Source organism: Vulpes lagopus, chromosome 2, assembly GCF_018345385.1.
Source record: "Vulpes lagopus strain Blue_001 chromosome 2, ASM1834538v1, whole genome shotgun sequence".
NCBI lineage: Eukaryota > Metazoa > Chordata > Mammalia > Carnivora > Canidae > Vulpes > Vulpes lagopus.
The window spans coordinates 247,812-268,003 of NC_054825.1; the positions used below are offsets into that span (position 1 = coordinate 247,812).

Below are 20,192 nucleotides of genomic sequence, written 5' to 3' on the forward strand. Positions count from 1 at the left end.
GGCAGCGGGGCGTGGGGCTGGGATGACGGGGCAGGGCGCGGGATGGTGAGGATGGGGGGCAGGGGGGCGGGGGCAGAGGGCGAGGAGGGGGGAGGGGGGAGGGGGAAGCAGGGGGGAGGGGAGGAGGTGGGGGAACACGCGGGGGGGGCGCGGGGCAGGGGCGCGGGGCGGGGATGGCGGAGCGGGGGTGCAGGGTGCAGCGGGCGCGGGGCAGGGGCGGGGGGGGGTGGCGAGGATGGGGGGCAGGGGAGGGGGAAGCAGGGGGCAGGGGAGCGGGAAGCAGGCGGCAGGGCGCGGGGCAGGGGCGCGGTGGGGGGCTGGCGAGGATGGGGGCAGGGGGACGGGGCAGGGGGGAAGCAGGTGGCGGGGATGGCGGGGAGGGGGGAGGGGGAGGGGGAACAGGCGGCGGGGTGGGGGCTGGGGCGGGGGGTGCCGAGGGGCCGCTCTCCTACTCCTCCTCCTCCTCCTCCTCCTCCTCCTCCTCCGCCGCCGCCGCCGCCGCCGCCGCCGCCTCCCCTCCCGGGCACGAGCCTCGGGCCCGCCCGCCCCCGCCCTCCGAGGCCTCGGCAGCCGGCTCCGCCCGCCCGCAGCGGGGTCTCGGCCGCCGCGGCTCCCTCCCTCCCTCCCGCGCCCCTGCAGCGGCGTCTCCGGCCCGGGGTCCGCAGCAAGCCCGAGGCGGGTAAGGCGGGGCGGAGGCGGCGCGAGGGCCCGGGGGCCCGGGGAGGGTCGCGGAGGGTCGGGGAGGGTCGCGCCGCCGCCGGTCCCCGCGGCCCGATGGGGCCCAGCGAGCGGCCCGGCCCGGCCCCGGGCTCCGCGGCGGTGGGGGGAGCGGACGGCGCCCCGGGTCCCGGGCTGCGGGGCGGGGCCTGAACGGGGTCACGGCGCGCGTGTCCGCGCCGCCTGCGAGGCCAGAACGCCCTGCTCCGCCCCGAGGGTCCGGGGGAGGCACACACCTGGTCTCCGCCGCCGGCGCCTCGGGTCCTGCGGGGCCTGGGTGGGTGGTCCGGGGCGGCCCAGGCCGCGGGCCCCAGCGCAGGTGTTCACCCCCCCCCCCCCCCATTCTTTGCTCCCGCTCCACCCCCGGGCGCGCATAACCCCTTTCATCCTCCAACTCACCCCTTCCTCCTGCCTGAACGGGACCCCACCCTCTCCCTAGGCCTGACCGCCTAACCCCCACCCCCACCCGCGGGGCCCCAGCGCGTCCCACCCTGAGCTCAGGATGCTGGTGGCTGTGGACCGCCCAACGCTGAGCCCCCAGCCCTGGCTCCCCAGGCCCTGAGCCCCCAGACCCTGAGCCCCTGAGCCCCCAGACCCTGAGCTCCCTGTCCCCAGGCGTGGCCCCCCTGGTCCCTAAGCCCCCGCGTCCCAGGCCCTGGGCCCCCTAGGGCCCTAAGCCTCCTGGGCCCTGAGCCCCCAGACCTTGAGCCCCTGAGCGCCCCGTCCCTGAGCCTCCCCAGTCCCTGAGCTCCTGAGCCCCCTGTCCCTAGGCCCTGGCCCCCTGAGCCCCCTGTCCCCAGGCCTGGCCCCCTGGTCCCTGAGCCTCCCTGGTCCCTGAACCTCTGGAACCTGACTCCCTGGCCCCAGGCCCTGGGGCCCTGGGCCCTGAGCTCCCAGACCCCGACCCCCTGGCCCCTTGAGCCCACTGTGCCCAGCCCCTGGCCCCCCTGGTCCCCGAGCCCCTGACCCCTGGCCCCAGGCTCTGGCCCCCCTGGTCCCTGAGCCCCGGCCCCCTGACCCCTGTCCCAAGCCCATGGCCCCCTGACCCCCTGACCCCCTGGTCCCCGACCCCCTGACCCCTGGCCCTGACCCCCCTGGCCCCCTGAGCCCCTGACCCCTGTCCCCAGCCCCTGGCCCCCCGAACCCCTGGCCCCAGGCCCTGGCACCCTGGCACCCTGGCACCCTGGCACCCCTGACTCCCTGGACCCCTGGTCCCCGACCCCCTGACCCCTGGACCTAACCCCCCTGGCCCCCTGAGCCCCTGATCCCTGTCCCCAGCCCCTGGCCCCAGGCCCTGGCACCCTGGTCCCTGGCCCCCTGACCCCTGGCCCAGCCCCGGCACCCCCGCCCCGGGAAGCTGAGGCCCTTTCCCCTTCCGCCGCAGGTGTGCTCCGCAGCGATGAACTGGACGGCCGCGACGTGCTGGGCGCTGCTGCTGGCCGCCACCTTCCTCTGCGACGGCGGCGCGGCCAAGGGCGGCCGTGGGGGGGCTCGCGGCAGCGCCCGGGGAGGGCTGCGCGGGGGCGCGCGGGGGGCCCCGCGGGTGCGCGTGAGGCCGGCGCCGCGCTACGGGGGCTCCTCGCTGCGAGTGGCGGCGGCAGGGGCGGCGGCGGGGGCGGGCGCGGCCGCGGGCCTGGCGGCGGGGTCCAGCTGGCGGAGGGCCCCCGGCCTGGGGGAGCGCGACCCCGACGACGGCGAGGACGCGGCCCCGGGCGGCAACGGGACGGGCCGAGGCGTGTACGGCTTCCGCGCGTGGACCTCGGGCGCCGGGCCCACGGGCAGCCCGCGCCTCTGCCTGCTGCTGGGCGGCGCCCTGGGCGCGCGGGGGCTGCTGCCGCCCTAGGCCCGGCTCGGGGCTCCCGGCCCCCGGCCTCCCCCGCCCCCCCTCCCCTGCCCTGCCCGCGCCCTGCCCGCGCCCTGCCGGCCCCTCCCTGCGCCCAGAGCCCGGCGCGCCCGCTGGGGGATGCCCGGCCCACCGCCCGCGCGTCGTGGGCCTCCCCAGACAGGCAGGTGCCCTGTGCCCCCTGCACCGACCTGGCCAGGCGGTGCTGACCCGGCCGGGACCCGAGGACCCCGCGGCCTCCCTCACAGAAGCGCGGAACCCACCAGAGGCCCCACTCACGGGCTGCGCTGTCCTGCCACCGCCTGCGGGTCCGGGAGCCCAGGCGCGCCCAGCACGGGCCTCTGCACAACCCCCAGGGCACCCGGCCGCAGCCTCGCCAGCTCACCCCCCGGGCGCAGCGGCCGGTCCCTCCCTGGGCCACACTCAGACCAGGGGCTTGGAGCTACTCTGGCCCAACTTGAAACAAATCATTCCACTTTTCTTGAGACCTATTTTGGGAGGAAAAAAAAAAACCCCAAAGGTTCTATTTAAATTTCAAGAGCTCTCCGTTTCCTTTGAGCTTCAGGTTCACCTTCTGGAACCAGTGCCCGTGGGCACCCAGGACGCAAACTGCCCTCGCGCTGGGCCCTCCCGGGGCAGCCAGGTGCGTGAGGCCGCCCCGTAGCCGGCAGCAGCACCTCCCGGGAAGGGGACATGTAACCGGCGCAGGCCAGACCCCGGGTCAGAACCAGCAGGCAGCACCGAGGGCCCGAGGACTCTGGCTCAGCCCAAGAAAGCCCGCAGAGGATGAGCCCCCGCCGTTCCGAGGGCAGGACAGAGCCGGGGAGCCTCTGAGGAGATGCCAGGCGGGCCCTGCAAGATTTGCCTCCGGCACCCCAGCAGCCCTGTGCAGGAGGCCAGCCCTCGGCTTCTCAGGCGCCAGGAGGCCCGTTTCCCTCGAGCCTCGGGCCTGGGTCACCGCCCCTGAGCTCAGCCCCGCGGCCCTCGGCTCTTCACACCCTCCAGCCCATAGCCCACGGCAGGACGGCGTCCCCGCCGGGGCCTCCGATCTCCTCCTCTGGTGCTCACTGAAGGCCTCAGCGGCTGCTGGGCTGCCCCCCCAGACCCGGGGCCTCGGGACTCAGATGCCAGCACCTGCAGGGGCCCCACAGCTGACTCACAGGTCTGGTTTGGGGGGGGGGGGTCTCCAAGCTACCAGCAGAATCGCGGACCAAGCATTTTTCTCCAAAGACCAGGACACAGTTCCCCGCAGCCGCCCGCGTCCACACCGCCAACATTCCAGGGGACAGCAAGCCCAGACACGCCTCCATCCACTCCAGACCAAACGTGATGCTACCAAAGACCCACAGGCCGTGGCCAAGCCCTGCCCAGGGTCCAGGGGCAGTGTGTCCATTGAGCCACCATACCTGCGGGCAGGACACCCATCGGGGCTGCTCCCTGGGCGCACTCGGTTCCACCTGAGGGCAGGAGCGTGGGCCCAGCCTCCGGGCGCCCTGGCAGGCTGCACGCACCACGTGGAGATGCGCGGAGTCAGGGAGCACCTGGCATTGGGCAAAGCCGCAAGTGTGGATGCTTCGCACTCTACTGGCCAGGGCCCCAGCAGGAGGCAGGCGGCGCCCGGGCCGGGGACCCTCAGGAGAGGTTAGTGTGTGCACGCGGGGTGGGCGGCGTCGGGGGGTGCTCGGTGGAGACCCCGGGGTTTCCAGGAGGCCACGCCTGGCCGGACACAAGGGGCAGAGCCCTGACCGGGCCCAGCCTGGGCGCTGTGCTGGGTACAGGCCAGCAGGTGCAGCTCCCGGGGAGGAGCCTCATGGGCCTGTCGGGTGAAAGGTGCTCACGGGCGGTGGCGAGCAGCTCGGGAGTCCCCGCCGACCGCACCAGCGCCACAGCCACTTGGGGACCTCCTGTCCATTCGTGTCCATGTATCGGTCGTGTCGTAAAATAAACACCCTGCTGGCAAACAGACTCTGGTTTCCTGAGGGCCCAGGACACTAACCCCCAAGGACCTGACGCAGGAGCCCCACTTACTAAGCCATTCACCTCCCGTGCCTCTTGGTGCGAGGCGCACGAATGAGCCGCCAGCACAGAGAGACCTTTTAAATGTTTAGATTACAGATTGTACTTTCACCTCCTAAGAAAGCGTCAGCGTCTCCTGAACAGATCCCTGGCGTGTGCGAGGCAGGGACAGCCCTGAGGTCAGCCGCCCTGGGCGCAGGCCCTGTGGGCGGCAGCTGGCCTGGCCCCCTCCTGGGTGGGGCCCCGCGTGGACTCTACAACAACCACACAGAGCTTCTGGGATCCCAGCGCCCAGTCCTTGGCTGTGAAGCTCTGGGACGTCCCACATCTCGGGTGCCAAGGGCCAGGCAGGGATGAGGCCCCCGCCAGCGGGACCAGTTCAGGGGTCTGTGCGGGACGAGCTCTGCAGGACGTCCCTGTCCAGCATCACTGGGCCCAGCAGCCCGTGGCGGAAGGTCCGGAGGAAGTCGCGGGCTGCCGCGGGGTAGTTAGGCTGGATGACGTTGACGTCTCCTGGGGAGAGAGGGTCATGAGGAGGGCCGTCCTGCAGTGCAGGCCCAGGGTTCACACGCACCCCTCCCGGCGCGGGCCCAGGGACTGGTGGTGGGCACTGCGGAGCCCGGGCAGAGGCACCTGGACCTCAGGAGGCCTCCCCGGGGGAGGGGGTGCAGGGTGTACCCAGTACAAGGCAGGGCCGCCCGGCCCCCTCCTCTGCGGAAACCCCGTTCCCAGAGCAGCCAGCTGTGCCCACCCACCACGTCCCCATAGCCACAGCCCCGGGGGGCCTCCGCGGCTCACCTGTGCCCGTGAGCACCTTCACCTTGTGGGTCTTCCCCAGCCTCATGGCCACGTGCTTCAGCACACGGGTGATGTCATCACAGGCTCCGTCCAGGCCGTAATGCTGCACGTACCTACAGAGACCAGGGATCAGGGCGGGGAGCCGGGCCAGGACGCCCCCCAGAGCCGCCGACATGCACCCTCCCACTTGGCCGTGACCACCTGTCCCAAGCCGCCCTCAGGCTGCATCGTCCACCCCAGTCCCGAGCAGGCCCACAGCCTCCGGATAGCCGCCCCCGGTCAGGAGTGAGCACCAGCGTCGGCAGCACCCGCTGCGCCAGGGCCTGAACAGGTCGGCCTGGCACGTCTGCAGCCCCCAGAGCAGCACAGGATGACGGAGCACCCCCCACGGCTGAGGACGGCCGGGGGCTCTCGCACCCTCCCCATGCCACGCGTCGCGGGCCCCGGGCCAGATAGGAGAAGCCCAGCACCCGGCCAGACGCGTCCGACCCCACAGGGCTGAAGGAGACCAGCCTCGTCCAAGCCACTCCCCGAGCCCCAGGAGCTGCACCCACACCCCTGCCGGGTCACTGCAGCCTGGACCTCCCGACAGGCAGGGGAGATGCCGTCACCCACCTCGGGGTGTACCGGGGAGGGCAGGTGCAGCCACGTGGAAAGTAAGACCTGGCCCAGCCCCCCGCGGGGCTCGGGGAGCCTGGGTCGGGGCGTGGGAACCCCAAGGCCAAGGGTGGCCGGCGGCCCCAGGGCGCTCTGTCCTGGCAAGCCGAGGGGCTGCCTCTGGGTCAGCACCCCACTCACACGCAGCCGAGACTCCGCAAACTCCAGAAACGCTGCAGGGCCGCAGAGGCCCGAGCAGACTCACGGCCCCAGATGTCAAAGCCGTGGAGAATGTGGACAGGCCCCCGCCACTGCCCGCGTGGCACCTGGAGACCCCGGAGCCCGCGGGGTCGTCGGGCTGCGGGCCCCAGGGAAGGGTTCCGGAAGTCTGCCAGCCTTGCTGGCCAGGGAGGCAATTCTCCAAAGCCAGAGGCCAGGAGGGGCCGCAGCCAGTGCTCACGCAGCGCCGCGAGCAGGTGGACGGGGCACAGGCAGACGACCATCCCAAGCAAAGCCCAAGAGCTTGTGCAGGAGCTTAGAGATCCCGGCGCCCCCAGACAGAACTCCAGGAGCCTGGCATCCGGCAAACTCCACCCAGCACACAGCAGGACCGTTGTGAGGACGAGACCTGGCGCTCAAAGTCCGGGCGGGGGAGGGGGGGGGGGGTTAGTGGAAGAGACGCCAGACCGCTTCTTGCGGCCACGTTCCACGTGGTTACGAGGCCAAGTGGAGAGAAGATGGGAACACGGTCCCAGTCGGACTGCGGAGCCGCGCCCGGAGACACGGGCAGGTCAACACGCAGGGGCGCAGGGGCGGGCCCACACGGGGCAGCAGCCGGGGCCAACACTCCGGAGGACGGAGGAGCCGGGAACCAAAAACACAAGGAGAAATCACGGCTGGAGATCTGACAAAAGCTACGACGCCACAGTCCTAAGAACCCCACAAACCGTAACCCGAGGAAAATGCCAAGGAAACCGTCGCGGGCCTGTTGTCATAAATGGCTCAGAAGCCCGATGAGAAACTCTTAAAGCAGCAGGAGGAACAGAGACGAACGTGACCGATGACCCATCAGAGACCACGGGGTGACAACGCGATGCCATGACGTCCTTCCAGAAAACCGCAGTCCGTCTAGACCCTCCGGCACAGGGCAGCTTTGCAACACAGACGTGAACTAAAGGCTCCTGCAAACCACCCCAACTGGAAAGAATTCAGCAGCAGCAGCCCTGCCCCGCGACAAACATCCCGGGAAGTCCCAGGGGACGGTGACGTACACGGAACTGGCGCGCCCACCGACCCTAAGGCGATGGGAAAAGGGCGGAGGTTTATTAGACCTGAAGTCTCTGTCTCCCTCAGGTTTACAAAATACGTAAAAAGACGCTGAACAGGGCAGCCCCGGTGGCTCGGCGGTTTTGCGCTGCCTTCGGCCCAGGGCCTGATCCTGGAGACCCAGGATCGAGTCCAACATCAGGCTCCCTGCATGGAGCCTGCTTCTCCCTCTGCCTGTGTCTCTGCCTCTCTCCCTCTCTCTCTCTGTCTCTCATGAATAAATAAATAAAATCTTAAAAAAAAAAAAAAAGACGCTGAACAACAAAAGCCCGAAGACCCGAAGAAGAATGGAGACGCGCGGCCATAAGGGGCTGGCGCTCACGGCTATTCCTTGAACGCTGAGGCAAGGGCCTCCAGAAGCCACGGATGACAAGCCAGGAGATGGGACACAGGGACATCGTGAGTGTCCACTCAGTGCACCAGAGGCCAAAGAGAGACACGGAGAGGCAGGGGAGGGAGACAGACAGGCAGACGCAGAGGAGACGGAAGGAGCGGGGACAGGAGGCCCAGACAGCAGGACGGCGGTGGGGGTAGCCTGAGCGAGGGGCAGGGAGCCCGATGCAGGGCTTGACCCCAGGGCCCGGGACCACGACCCGAGCCGAGGGCACACGCTCCACCGACGGAGCCACCTGGCGCCCTTCCCGAAAGACGACAAATTTAACCCCAGCGTCAATCATCCCGTTACATGTAAACGGCCCAAAGACCTGAAATAAAAGACAGAAATGGTCAGATTGGATGAAAAACAAGACCTCGCCGTCTGTACGTGAGAAAGACACTTTCAATAGAAAGACACAAATATGCTTAAAGCAAAAGGTTAAAAAGAGATGCAGCGCTTGGACACCATCCAAAGCCGGAGTCACTAGGCACCTACCAGCCGAGGCAGACGTCAGAACAGAGCACGGGGAGGGTCAAGGCCGTTCTGAACGACCGCGGCATCAAATCGGGGTCGCGATGACCCGCGCGCCTTGCAACGGAGCTTTGAATACACGAAGCGGACGGACGTGGCCGCAGGGACAGACTGACCAGTCACAGGTGGACACCTCGGTACCCCGTCAACGACTGACGGCAGAAACAGGAGGAAAGGCAGCAAAGGAGCAATAAGGAAATGATAAAGGTCGAACGGTCATCGTCAATGAAAGGGAGAGCTGGTTCCTGTGGAAATCCACAAAACTGATGAACCTCTAGCGGGACGTCCTGGAAACATCCAGCTCATCCTGGTGACGACAAACGGACGTGTCGGTCTGTACCGCGGACAGCACGTGCCAGCCACCAGGAGCCACCCGCGTCACAATGCGCAGGAACCCCAAAGCAGCCACGCTGAGCGCAGGGAACCCAACAAGAGCGTCCAGGCCGTGTGACTCCATTCACAGGACTCGAGCGACAGACCAAAGGTGGTCACCAGGGTGTGGCGTGCGGGATCTGGGGACCCCTCTGCAAAATGGGGGAAGGAAGGGGCAGGAAGGAGCAATCGCCCCAGCGCACAGGACACTGCGGGGTTTTCTTGACTGTGTGACACTCAAACGTGTCAGGCCGTACGTGATGTGCAGAGTTCGTCTAAACGCCTTAGGCTGCTACGCCCGTCCCCTAATTACGTTTGCACGGGAGGAGAGAGGACCGGCTGCCACCCCACACCCTGCACTCACCCAAAGAGCTGGTGCCTGTTGAGGGTGTAGAGAAGGTAGTCGGCCAGGGTCTCCTCCCCGACAAGGTGGTCCAACACGGTTCCTGGGACCAGGAGGCCAGTGTGAGCTCTGAAAACCAGCCCGGCATCGGCTCTCCAAGGCCCGGGGCCTGACGGCTCTGCCTCGGCTCTGCCTCGGCAGTACACCGAGGAAGGCAGGTGCTCCCCAGGCCGTGGGGAGCGGGAGTCAGAGCGGTGGTGGGCCCCCGACAGCTGAGAGCTGGGGCCGCACAGGCTGCTTGGCCTGCTCGCCCAGCACAGCCTGAAGCATCTGCAACGGCCACATCCAGAAAGGGAGGCCCCCCATGCCAGGCCTGGCGGCCCCCCTCAGAACCCCCCCACTTACCACATAGGGCCAGCTTCAGGCCCATCTCCACACTTTGGATGTGAGGGGCCAGCACCCCAGGAGTGTCCAGCAGGAACATGAGGGGCCGCTCACAGACCTGTGCACACAGAGGGCGGTCGGACAGCCGCTCCGCCCAGGCGTTGTAGGGTGGGCCCTGCACTGAGGCTCCGAGGAGACCCTGGGGCCCCGTCCTGATGGGTTCGTCCCTTACAGGAAGCTCTCAGCTTCCCTACAGGATCAGTTCCCATTGAGTTTGGAAAATAAATCAGAGCAACAGGTGCCAACAGCCCCCGTCTTCCCCTCCCAGGGCGAAAAGAGCAAGCGTGGACAGGCTGAGCAGAGCCCGAGACAGTGGGCCTCGGTGTGACCGTGGGCAGGCCTCAGGCTCCCCCATGCATTCACCAGGGTGAGAGCACACCCTCCCACAGGTTTGCGGTAAGGGTGCTGCGGTGCCCGGCACGTGGCAAGCTCCGGGGGGGATGGAGCGGGACGAGGCAGGCAGGCCACCCACTGCCCTCAGGAGGCGCCAGGCGTGTGCACGCGGAGCTCTACACCCAGCAGCCAAGGACTGTACCTGAATTCTGGACATCACAGCTCTGGTGATCCCAGGCTCCCCGCCCACCCTGGTAGCTTTTCCTGCAGGATGAAACGCGGCTGTCACATGCAGTCAACACACAAAGCCTGGCAGACAAGCTGCAGAATGAGAAGTGAGACACATGGAAACCGACAGAGGCCCACGTGAGCTTGATTCAATTTGGCTCCAAAGTAGGTCACGGCAGTGACGCTTCAAGCCAGGAACCAAACCTCATCTCCGAGACCTGCCGAGGGACAGGCAGGCCAAGTGCCTGACCGTGGAGGTCCCAACAGAGCCGCTCCTTTCAGCACACCAGCCGCCTCCCCCCAGGCCTTGACCCTGTGGCCCTCATGCCAACCTTGCACCCTGTAAACCTGCCCCCAAGGGGCCAGAGCAACTCAAGAGTAAAGAGATACACGTGTCCATCAGTGGACACGCAAAGAAGCCAAAGCTGGTTTATAAACCCAATGGGATATTCTTCAGCCTTGAAAAGGAAGGAAATCCTGGCACTGCCCGCAGCGTGGATGGGCCCTGAGAACGTTACGCTCAGCGAAAGACGTCCAACACCAAGGGACAGACACCGTGTGATGCACTCCTGTGAGGCACCAGACCGTCACGGCTGCCGACCAGCAGACTCGGAGGGGCTGGGGCCGGGGAGAGGCGTCAGTGGTTGTTTAAAGACTTCCAGTTGAGGGATCCCTGGGTGGCACAGCGGTTTGGCGCCTGCCTTTGGCCCAGGGCTCGATCCTGGAGACCCGGGATCGAATCCCACATCGGGCTCCTGGTGCATGGAGCCTGCTTCTCCCTCTGCCTGTGTCTCTGCCTCTCTCTCTCTCTCTCTGTATGACTATCATAAATAAAAAAAAAAAAAAAAAAAAAAATTTAAAGACTTCCAGTTGGACGTAGCGGGAAAGTCTAGAAATAGCGCGGTGGATGCACAACCCCAATATACTTAAAGCCACAATTTTTTTAAAGCCACAATCTTTTTTAAAGCCATGATTAAAGAAAAATAAGCTTAAAAAAAAAAACGACTTGACAAGTCAGCAACGAGCACCAAAACACCGTGTAAAACAACGGTCCGGGTGTGTGCGCTGGGTCCGGGTGAGTGAACAGACCGCGCGTCGCTGGTGTGCAGCGGAGCCCACCTGCGCTTGGCGCTGACCTGCGGCGCTTATCGGAAGAGGGAAAGGGGGAGTAGAGCGGCTGCAGTCAGGGCGGCCCGGGAGGAGGCCACCCCAGCTGCCTGCCCCCCAGGTCATCCCGCACCTCCCGCCTGACACCAGGTCGCGTCTACGCTGCGGCACCTGAGGACAGGTGTCAGGCGCCTCCGTGATGGAGGAGGCAACCGCCAAAGAGCACGAAGGTCACCCGCGCGGGAAACCCCTTAACGCTTCACGTCCAGGAGAGAAGACAGGTGCGACGAAGCGCGCCGCAGGATGACCCGGCCTCAGCCTTCAACCTGGCGCCAGGCAGTCAGGTGGCCCCTTCGGGCCGGGGGGCGCTGGCTCTGGACGTCCTGCCGGCGGCCAGAGGAAGGGGGGCTGCTCACCGGGGGCACGAAGGGCCCACGCACCAGCTGCGCGGCCGCAGTACCTTTCCTGAGGTGCTGTCTCCTGAGCGCGTTGATGAGGGAGGACTTGCCCACGTTGGGGATCCCGATCACCAGGGCGCAGCACTCCAGGTTCTGCAGGGGCGCAGCGGCCGCGCAGGGTCACAGTCCGCCCGCGGCCCCGCCCACACCGACCACGCCCCGCCCACAGCACCTTGGCCACGCCCACTGTCCTGGCCACGCCACGCCCAGACCACCTGCAGCCCCACCCACAGCACCCATGACCCCACCCAGATGGGCCGCTACCCCGCCCACAGCCCCGCCCACTCCACGTGGACCACATCCCGCCCATAGCCACGCCCCCACAGCCCCGCCCACTCCACCCACGCACCGCCCCCACGCAGCCTACCGCCCGCCCACTCCACCCACTGTCCCACCCAGACCACCCGCTGCCCCCCACAGCCCCGCCCACACCGCCCTGACCCCGCCCACTCCACCCACGCCCCGCCCAGACCGTCCAAAGCCCCGCCCACAGCCCTGTGGCCCCGCCCGCTCCACCCACGCCCCGCCCAGAGCATCCAAAGCCCCGCCCACAGTGCCCTGGCCCCGCCCACTCCGCCCACGGCCCCTCCCAGAGCCTCCTCTGGCCGGTGCACGGGGCCGCAGGGGAAGGTCACCCTCGTGGAGGCCCCGCCCACCTCGGCAGGGCCACCCCGACCCTTCCTGCCGCTAGCACAGGCGGGTGGAGCAGGGCCCCCCCCCAGCGCCTAGACAGGGAGCCCCAGGCCCAGGCGAGGAGTTCTGGGCCAGTCGCGCCCCGCAGGGGTCCTGCTCCATCGCGAGGGGCCATCCCACAGCACGGAGCCCACGACCAACCTCCTGGCGGTGGTAGCGGTGGCTGCTCTCCACCAGCCCTCTGACCATCGGGATGACCTGCAAGGGACAAACCACACGGAATCAGGCTACCTCCTGAGCTTCTGGAGGCGGTGGCCTCCCAGGTCCAGGAGGGGCGGGGGGGGGGGGGGGGGGGGGTGCACCTGCACCCATCATCAGAGAGCAGGCCATCCCCCAGAGGGGGGCAGCTGTGACCACAGCCACCTTCCACAAAGAGGCAGGTCAGCCAGTGAAATAGTCCTCAGAATAACTGCAGAAAATGCGGCCCCAGAGCGTCCAGCAGCTCGTGGAAGCTCAGACCCCTGCGTGCACACTGGCCCGGCGCCCCAGGACCCCCAGCGAACCCACGGATCCTCTCCAAAACTCTGCTTCTGTGAGAGCATGAGAGAATCTCTGGGATTTCTGACCTGTATTTAAGCAAAAGCATTAGAGAGTGAAACAGGGGCGCCTACCTGCTGGATATTCTCATCCCTTACACAGTTGGTGAAAACAACATTTTTCAGGCCCTCTTCTTCTAGGTGTTGTATAATTTTCTGAAAGAGAGATTTCCATTTTAAATACCAAATGCAAATACGGGTGGTGTGATATGCTAAAATCAAGGATCTGAGAGGGAGGTCCCCACCCCCACAGGGCCAGGCCGCTCAGGGCCACAGCAGCAGGATGGGGAAGAGCCAGGCTGTGGGGGGGGCGACGGGGGGGGGGGGGGGGGTGCAGGCAGGGAGTAGGCGGGCGGGCGGGCAGCACAGAGCACAGGAGTCCGGTGAGGGCAGGAGGGAAGTGCCCTGGCCCGGCCCCCATGCACTCCAGGCTCCAGCGGGGATGAGGGCCTCTCGGGGCTCAGGCCCCCCCCATGTACTAGGAGCCCCCGCCAATGTGAAGTGCTACAGCTCTGGTCTCCATTGCTGATCTTGTTACACCCTAGCTCCCCTGCACGCTGAGGCTTTACCCTAATCCAGTCACAAAGTATATGTAGTGTTTTGAAAGCCCAAATGTAAACTAAGGCAAGTATGAATTCACTTTTTTTTTTTAAGATTTTATTTATTCATGAAAGACACAGAGACAGGCAGAGGGAGAAGCAGGCTCCCTGCGTGGAGCCCAATGCGGGACTCGATCCCAGGACCCCAGGATCACGCCCTGGGCGGAAGGCAAACACTCAACCACTGAGCCACCCACGCGTCCCTGAAATTCACTGGTCTTAACATGAAGCAAATGCAGTGCAGGAACCCTACTTTTTAAAACCAGTATGGGGACACCTGGGTGGCTCAGCAGTTGAGTGTCTGCCTTCAGCCCAGGGCATGATTCCGGAGTCCCGGGATCGAGTCCTGCATCGGGCTCCCCGCATGGAGCCAGCTTCTCCCTGTGCCAGTGTCTCCGCTGCTCTGTGTCTCTCATGAGTGAATAAATAAAATCTATAAATAAATAAATAAAAATAAAACCAGTATGATATTGTTTGATCAACTACCGACCTAAAAAGATGACCCATGTCTGCTTATATATTTTAATTATTCGTTAGATGATGCAGATCAAGGTACAGGCCACACAACAAAGACGTATTTGGAGCCTCACTCTGAAGTGCATCCATCCACGATGGATGTCCCGAGCCGGCACCCAGAGGCAGACATGGGGCCGCTGCTGGGGGCCTTGCCTCTCCTCTGCGGGACCTCTGCCCCAGCAGCACCTCCCAATGTGGGGAGACAGTGCTAGGTCCCCAAGGTAGGTCACCCCAGTACCCAGCATTCTATGAAAATTAGCATTTAAGGGCAGAAGCAATCACTGATTATGACTCAAGTCTCAGCCAATAAAAGCCAAGCTTGGGACAAATCTGCACAGCAGGGTGGCTTTAAATGACCCCAGGTGGAGGCCTGTGGACTCTCAATGAACAAAGGACTCCTGTGGCTTCAGGATTTGATGTTTCCCTGGAAACCTTGAGACAGAGGCTTGTGGCTGGGTTGTTTTTTTTTTTAAGATTTTATTTATTTATTTATAGAGACACACACAGAGAGAGAGAGAGAGAGAGAGAGAGAGAGAGAGAGAGAGAGAGAGGCAGAGACAGAAGCAGGCTCCATGCAGAGAGCCCAGCGTGGGACTCAATCCAGGGTCTCCAGGATCACACCCTGGGCTGCAGGCGGCACCAAACCGCTGTGCCACCGGGGCTGCCCGTGGCTGGGGTTTAAGTAGCTCAGACCTAATCAACTAAGAAATCTGAGCTGTGGGCGCTGGTGGCTCAGTCGGTTCAGCATCCATGTGTCGTGTGTGCGTGTGCATGCGTGTGTGTGCATGCGTGTGTGTCTCTCTCTCTCTCCATGGTCAGCAGGGAGTCTGCCTCTCCCCCCACCCCCCTCTCCCCTGCGTTCTCTCTAGCACACTCTCTCTAAAATGAATAAAATAAAGCTTTTTAAAAAGAAAAAAGAAGCCCAAATTGCATTCTCAAAACAAAAATAAAACTGCACCAACAGCCTGAACACAGCCTGGCTGGAATCCGCGAGGTCTGGGACCTGCCCTCTGGGAAGGCTTTGACCCCCACAGCAGGAAGAGCAGAGCTGCGCCTGCTTGAAAACAGCGGGTCCAGACCTTCAGGTTTCTTGTACCTCTGTGACACCTGGGAAGGCCCTGAGCTGTGGAGTTACTTCGGGCCTCCCCACCCTTCTAGCGTCCAAATCACTGGATGTGCAGGACTGGCCAGTGAGGGCACCTGGGGCACACGTGGCCGCCAGCCCCACAGAACTTCTGAAATGCAAATCATTAAACTGAAATATGATATAAACATCATTCCTGCATCATTCCACGTCCCAAGTGCTCACGGCCACACGGGGACAGAGTCCACGCTGTGGGGCACTGGGCTCCACCTTACAGCCTGGCCACTTCCCATGGGAGATGCCCATTTGGTCACTGGGACCATAAATTAAACATTGGAGGCAAGCCTGTCCTCCTGAGGGGCCATGTGAGAATACCTCCGCAAACAGCGGGCTGTTTGCCAAAGCAAGCCTGCCCAGGTGGGTCACCAGCGAGACGGCCCGAGTGCTGCCAGCATCGGCGACGGGGACCCTCACCTGCTGCTCCTTCAGATCCGCCAAGTCCATTTTGTTGAGGACCAGCACGTGAGGCTTAAGCCCGAGAGCTTCCTGAAACAGGGGGTTGCGGCCTGAAAGTGGGATGTGGCAGAGTTAAGGCAAAACTCCTTCAGCGCTTCACCAGCCCACGAACTTTGTCCGTCTCGTTACGCAGACTGCCCACGGCCTCGGGAAGGACGAGCCGAAGGAAGCCCGGTCTCCACGCAGGGGCATGCCCCCAGCCAGCCTCTCTCCAGGCGCTAGGACAGCAGCCCTGGCTCTGCCCTCCCGGCCGGGGACAGGACCCCGACGCCGCCACAGACCCCCGCAGACACGCAGGGCAGGGCTCCATGTGCCTTCTCAAACAGGAACGACGGTGCAAAAACAAAACACAAAGCTCGGTGGAAGGTTTTCTAGCTGCTCTTTGTTTACTTGCCAAGGCACATCAAGTTCAAAATGAATGATATCACTCAAAAAAAGCGCATCTGGATCCCTGGGTGGCTCAGCGGTTTAGTGCCGCCTTCAGCCCCGGGCGTGACCCTGGAGATCCAGGATCAAGTCCCTGCAGGGAGCCCGCTTCTCCCTCTGCCTGTGTCTCTGCGTCTCTGTGTCTCTCATGAATAAATAAATCTTTAAAAAAAAAAAAAAGCGCATCCAGTAAAGCCCTGACTAGTGTATCTCAAACTACTGCTACCCGCTGGTCACGCCTAGGAGCGGCTGGTCCCCCATGCAAGCCTCCCGGAGGCTCTGCCTCCTTCGGCACCGTGAGGCCCCTCCGCCCTCAACCAGGGACCCTTGGGGTCAGGACAGGTCCCACTGGAGGGGACCCTAACACAGGCAGGAGAGGCCCTTGCTTTAGTCTCCTGAACACTCGGCCCCCGCTGGTGCTGCACCTCGTGCAGCTCCCGAGCCTCCGGCACACCCCAGGTCCAGACGCCAGTTACAGGCCACGCTGTCACCCACACAAGAGGACTTTCCACAAACCTCACCGTCCCCTCAAGAGTTAACCAATCCTGTGTAGCTCAGAAGAGCAAAGCGTCAGACCTCCTCCCAGGGCCCCTGCCCAGCCTAGGGCTCCCCAAGCCTGGAGAGAAGCGCAACGGTCTAGAAAGCAAAGGACAGACTTCTGCTCACTGTGCACTAGCCACAGGTTTATCGTTTTTGATCATCCCACACACGAGCGCCAGCAAACGCTCTGACCAGCAGGGCTGGCCGCAAACTGACGTACGGAGCCTACAGTAAGTAAACTTGGTACATTAGTCCAAAAGTTCCAGAGCCTTGAAGCTGTGAACCCGGCCCCTCTTCCGCGACCCTTGAGCTCCTAACAACCGTCAGCCCAATGCCGTCATCATGGAGAATCCGAGCACGGCTCAAGCACGGTGAAAACCAAGTCCGAGAAGGAAACTCGTCGAGGAACAAGAGCAGCAGGTCTCGCCATTCAGGCCTCAGGCCCGGAGGAAGGCCGGCAGGCTGCGGGTCGGCTGCACCCCACCTAGAGGACCCGCTGCTGGACTGGACTGGACTGGACGGCCAGGGCCAGCCAGGCCGGGGCTGGAGACAAAGATGCCACCTGGTAGCAGTGGGGAGCTTCAGAAAACACAGGGCCTGGACCCCATACCACACAGTCCGATGAACTGGTCTGGAAAGGGGCCCAGGCCAGAGGGTTTTTTAAACCTCCAGAGAAACTCTCGTGTAATGAGGGCTGAGAACCACTGCTTGTAATGCCAGTAACTGAGAGGGGTCTCGGCCCCCGGGGTAGCAGACAGCAGACCCAGGAGGATGGAGACCAGCCGGCGGCGGTCAGGGATGCCTCCCGCCGTCCTGAGCCCGGTCAGGGAGAAGGCCCCGGACGACTCTAACCCTGCACCCAATCCTGATGGCCCTGGGGCCGAGGGAGCCCAGCGTTGGCCCAGGGCGCGATCCTGGAGACCCAGGATCGAATCCCACATCGGGCTCCCGGTGCATGGAGCCTGCTTCTCCCTCTGCCTGTGTCTCTGCCTCTCTCTCTCTCTCTCTGCGACTATCATAAATAAATAATAATAATAAAAAAATTAAAAATTAAAAATAAAAAATAAAAAATAAAATAAAAAAAGATTTTATTGATTTATTCATGAGACACACAGAGGGAGGCAAAGACACAGGCAGAGGGAGAAGCACTCCCTGCGGGAGCCCGATGCAGGACTCGATCCCAGGACCCCGGAGGTCACGGTCTGAGACGAAGGCAGACGCTGCACCCCTGAGCCCCCCAGACGTCCCAAGCATCCAACTCTGGATTTCAGTTCAGGTGGCGATGTCAGGGTCGGGAGGTGGAGCCCTGCATTGACCGCACGGTCGGCTTGAGATCCTGGCTCCTCCATCCGTCCTCCCGCCCTTGCATGTGTGTCCCTCCCAACTCCAATCAAAATCATCTAAAACTAAAAAAAGTGCCACTCTCCCTCCAAATCCACATTTTGCCAACCCAGAAGCTCTCCAAACCCTGTCTTTTTAGCTTTTTATTGAGGCTTCATTATATAGGCCTGACTAATAAATCACGGGGCACTGGCAACCGGTTCCACCTCGGGCAGCCCGCTCCCCAGGCAGGTGGTTGCACCGGGCAAGCAGCCCTCAAACTTGGGTGACTTAGGGCCTCCCCAGGTCGCCTCCCCGCGGCTCACCCACCGCCACCGCCGACACTCCGACACCCAAGAAATGCCCTGGGTTTGCCAACCAGGGACAAGGCAGACCCGGCCCCCTCTGCCCCGAGTCACGGAAGGATATCCGGGCGTCGTGCACCTCGATGACGCAGTCCACCAGCCTCAGGCTGCTCTGCATCTTCTTCAGCCCTGGGCGACAGGGGGGCGCGTGAGCCTGCCGGGGCCTGCGAGGGCCTCCGCGAGTCCAGCCCGGGGCCCCGGGAGCCGCTCGCGCGCGGTCTGGGCCACGGGGCAGCACCCGGGGCCCGACCCACGGGCGCCCCCCACCCGCCACGCCGGGCGCGCAGCGCAGCCTCCCGCAGCCCACGGCGCCCACTCCGCGCCCTCGGGTCGCCGCGCAGAGGGGAGTGAAGGGGCACAAGGGACTCGGGGTCGCCCGGGGCGCGGACAAGGACGAGGAGAGGCGGGGGTGGGGGGGGGGGCGGGGCGGAACCAGGCCGGGAGCGGGGGGAGGGGGACGGGCTGGGGGCGGTGGGGGTCAGAGGGGGCGGGCAGCGGGGGAGGGTAGCGCGGCGGGGGGGGGACAAGGCTGGGGGCGGGGGGCGGGGGACAGCCGGGAACAGAGGGCTGGGGGAGGGGCCTGGGACAGCGGGGGGGGAGCGGGGGGGGGGCGGGGGCGCAGCGGGGGGGGGGGGGGGCAGAACCAGGCGGGGGCGGGGACGGGGACTGGGCTGCGGTGGGTACCGGGCTGGGGGAGGGGGAGGGACAGCGGGGTCAGAGCGCGGCGGGGCGGGGGGGCCAGGCTGGGGGCAGCGGGGGGCGCAGCGGGGCGCAGCGGGTGGGCCGGGGCGGGCCGGGGCGGGGCGGGGCGCGCACCGAGCAGAGCAGAGCAGACCCGGCCCGGCGCCCCCGCGCCTCACCCTTGGCCATGTGTCCCGGGAACCAGCGCGCCACGTCGCGCCCGCCCAGGGGGAAGCTCTCCCGCCAGGCGGCCCCGGCGACGCCGCAGAGCGCGCGACAGCCCAGCCTCATGGCGCCGTGTGCCGAGCGCGGCGGTGGAACCGCTCCCGGACGGACCCCCCGCGGCCCCGACCCGGCCCGACCCGACCCCGCGGTTCCGGGGCCTCCAGACACCGCCGCGCGGCTCGCGCATGCGCACTACGGCGCCTTCGGGGTCGCGCGGGGCGGGGCCTGGGCGGGGGCGGGGCCTGGAGGAGGGGCGGGGCTACCAGCCGACCTGCGGCCTGCGCTGCGGAGTCTCGGTTTACGCGTTTTAAGGAATTCACAGATACATTAACGCTCTTTACATTTAAATTCTTTTTTTTTTTAAGATTTTATTTCCTCATGAGAGACACACAGAGAGAGAGAGAGAGAGAGGCAGAGACACAGGCAGGGGGAGAAGCAGGCTCCAGGCAGGAGCCCGACCTGGGACTCGATCCAGGTGTCCAGGGTCACGCCCCGGGCTGAAGGTGGCGCCAAACCGCTGAGCTACCCGGGCTGCCCCCATTTAAAATCTTCTAATTCGGGGAGATCCCAGGGTGGCTCAGCGGATTGGCGCCTGCCTTCCGCCCAGGGCATGATCCTGGGGACCCGGGATCGAGTCCCACGTCGGGCTCCCTGCATGGAGCCTGCTTCTCCCTCTGCCTGTGTCTCTGCCTCTCTCTCTCTCTCTCTCTCTCTCTCTCTCTCTCTCTCTCTCTCGTCTCTCATAAATAAATAAATAAATAAATAAATAAATAAATAAATAAATAAATAAATAAAATCTTCTAATTCGGGATGCCGGGGTGGCTCAGTGGTTGAGCATCTGCCTTCGGCCCAGGGTGTGACCCCGGGGTCCCGGGATCGAGTCCCGCATCCGGCTCCCTGCAGGGACCCTGCTTCTCCCTCTGCCTTTCTCTCTGGGTCTCTCATGAATAAATAAATAAAATGGGGCAGCCCGGGTGGCTCAGCGGTTTAGCGCCCCCTTCAGCCAGGGAGACCCAGGATCCAGACCCAGGATGGAGACCCAGGGTCGAGTCCCACATCCAGTCCCACGTCAGGCTCCCTGTATGGAGCCTGCTTCTGCCTCTCTCTCTCTCTCCTCTCTGTGTATTCTCATGAAGAAATAAAATCTTTAATAATAAATAAAATCTTCTAGTTCGTCCCTAGGTGTATTCTAAGTGTAGCAT

At 64.6% G+C, this 20,192-nt stretch overlaps 2 protein-coding genes across 3 annotated transcripts; one reads left to right on the forward strand and one right to left on the reverse strand.

Moving 5' to 3' along the window:
- The first annotated feature begins 469 nt into the window (after nt 1-469).
- Nucleotides 470-4,521, forward strand: SPRN (shadow of prion protein). Its single transcript, XM_041744918.1, has 2 exons — nt 470-679; nt 2,102-4,521. The coding sequence occupies exon 2, from the start codon at nt 2,117-2,119 to the stop codon at nt 2,558-2,560; it is 444 nt and encodes a 147-aa protein (XP_041600852.1). The 5' UTR covers nt 470-679; nt 2,102-2,116; the 3' UTR covers nt 2,561-4,521.
- Nucleotides 4,522-4,654: 133 nt separating this feature from the next.
- On the reverse strand, nt 4,655-19,167 carry MTG1 (mitochondrial ribosome associated GTPase 1). 2 transcript variants are annotated; one of them, XM_041744916.1, is made up of 11 exons: nt 18,945-19,165; nt 18,149-18,213; nt 15,392-15,496; nt 12,794-12,874; nt 12,324-12,380; nt 11,492-11,582; nt 9,899-9,960; nt 9,325-9,421; nt 8,941-9,022; nt 5,375-5,487; nt 4,655-5,089 (listed from the first exon to the last, which is right to left on the reverse strand). In XM_041744916.1, the coding sequence occupies exons 1-11, from the start codon at nt 19,054-19,056 to the stop codon at nt 4,956-4,958; spliced, it is 999 nt and encodes a 332-aa protein (XP_041600850.1). In that variant the 5' UTR covers nt 19,057-19,165; the 3' UTR covers nt 4,655-4,955. The 2 variants fall into 2 exon arrangements, 1 of the variants encoding a protein (XP_041600850.1); XR_005986170.1 differs by having other exon boundaries at nt 4,948-5,089; nt 8,941-9,048; nt 18,945-19,167.
- Nucleotides 19,168-20,192: the final 1,025 nt, after the last annotated feature.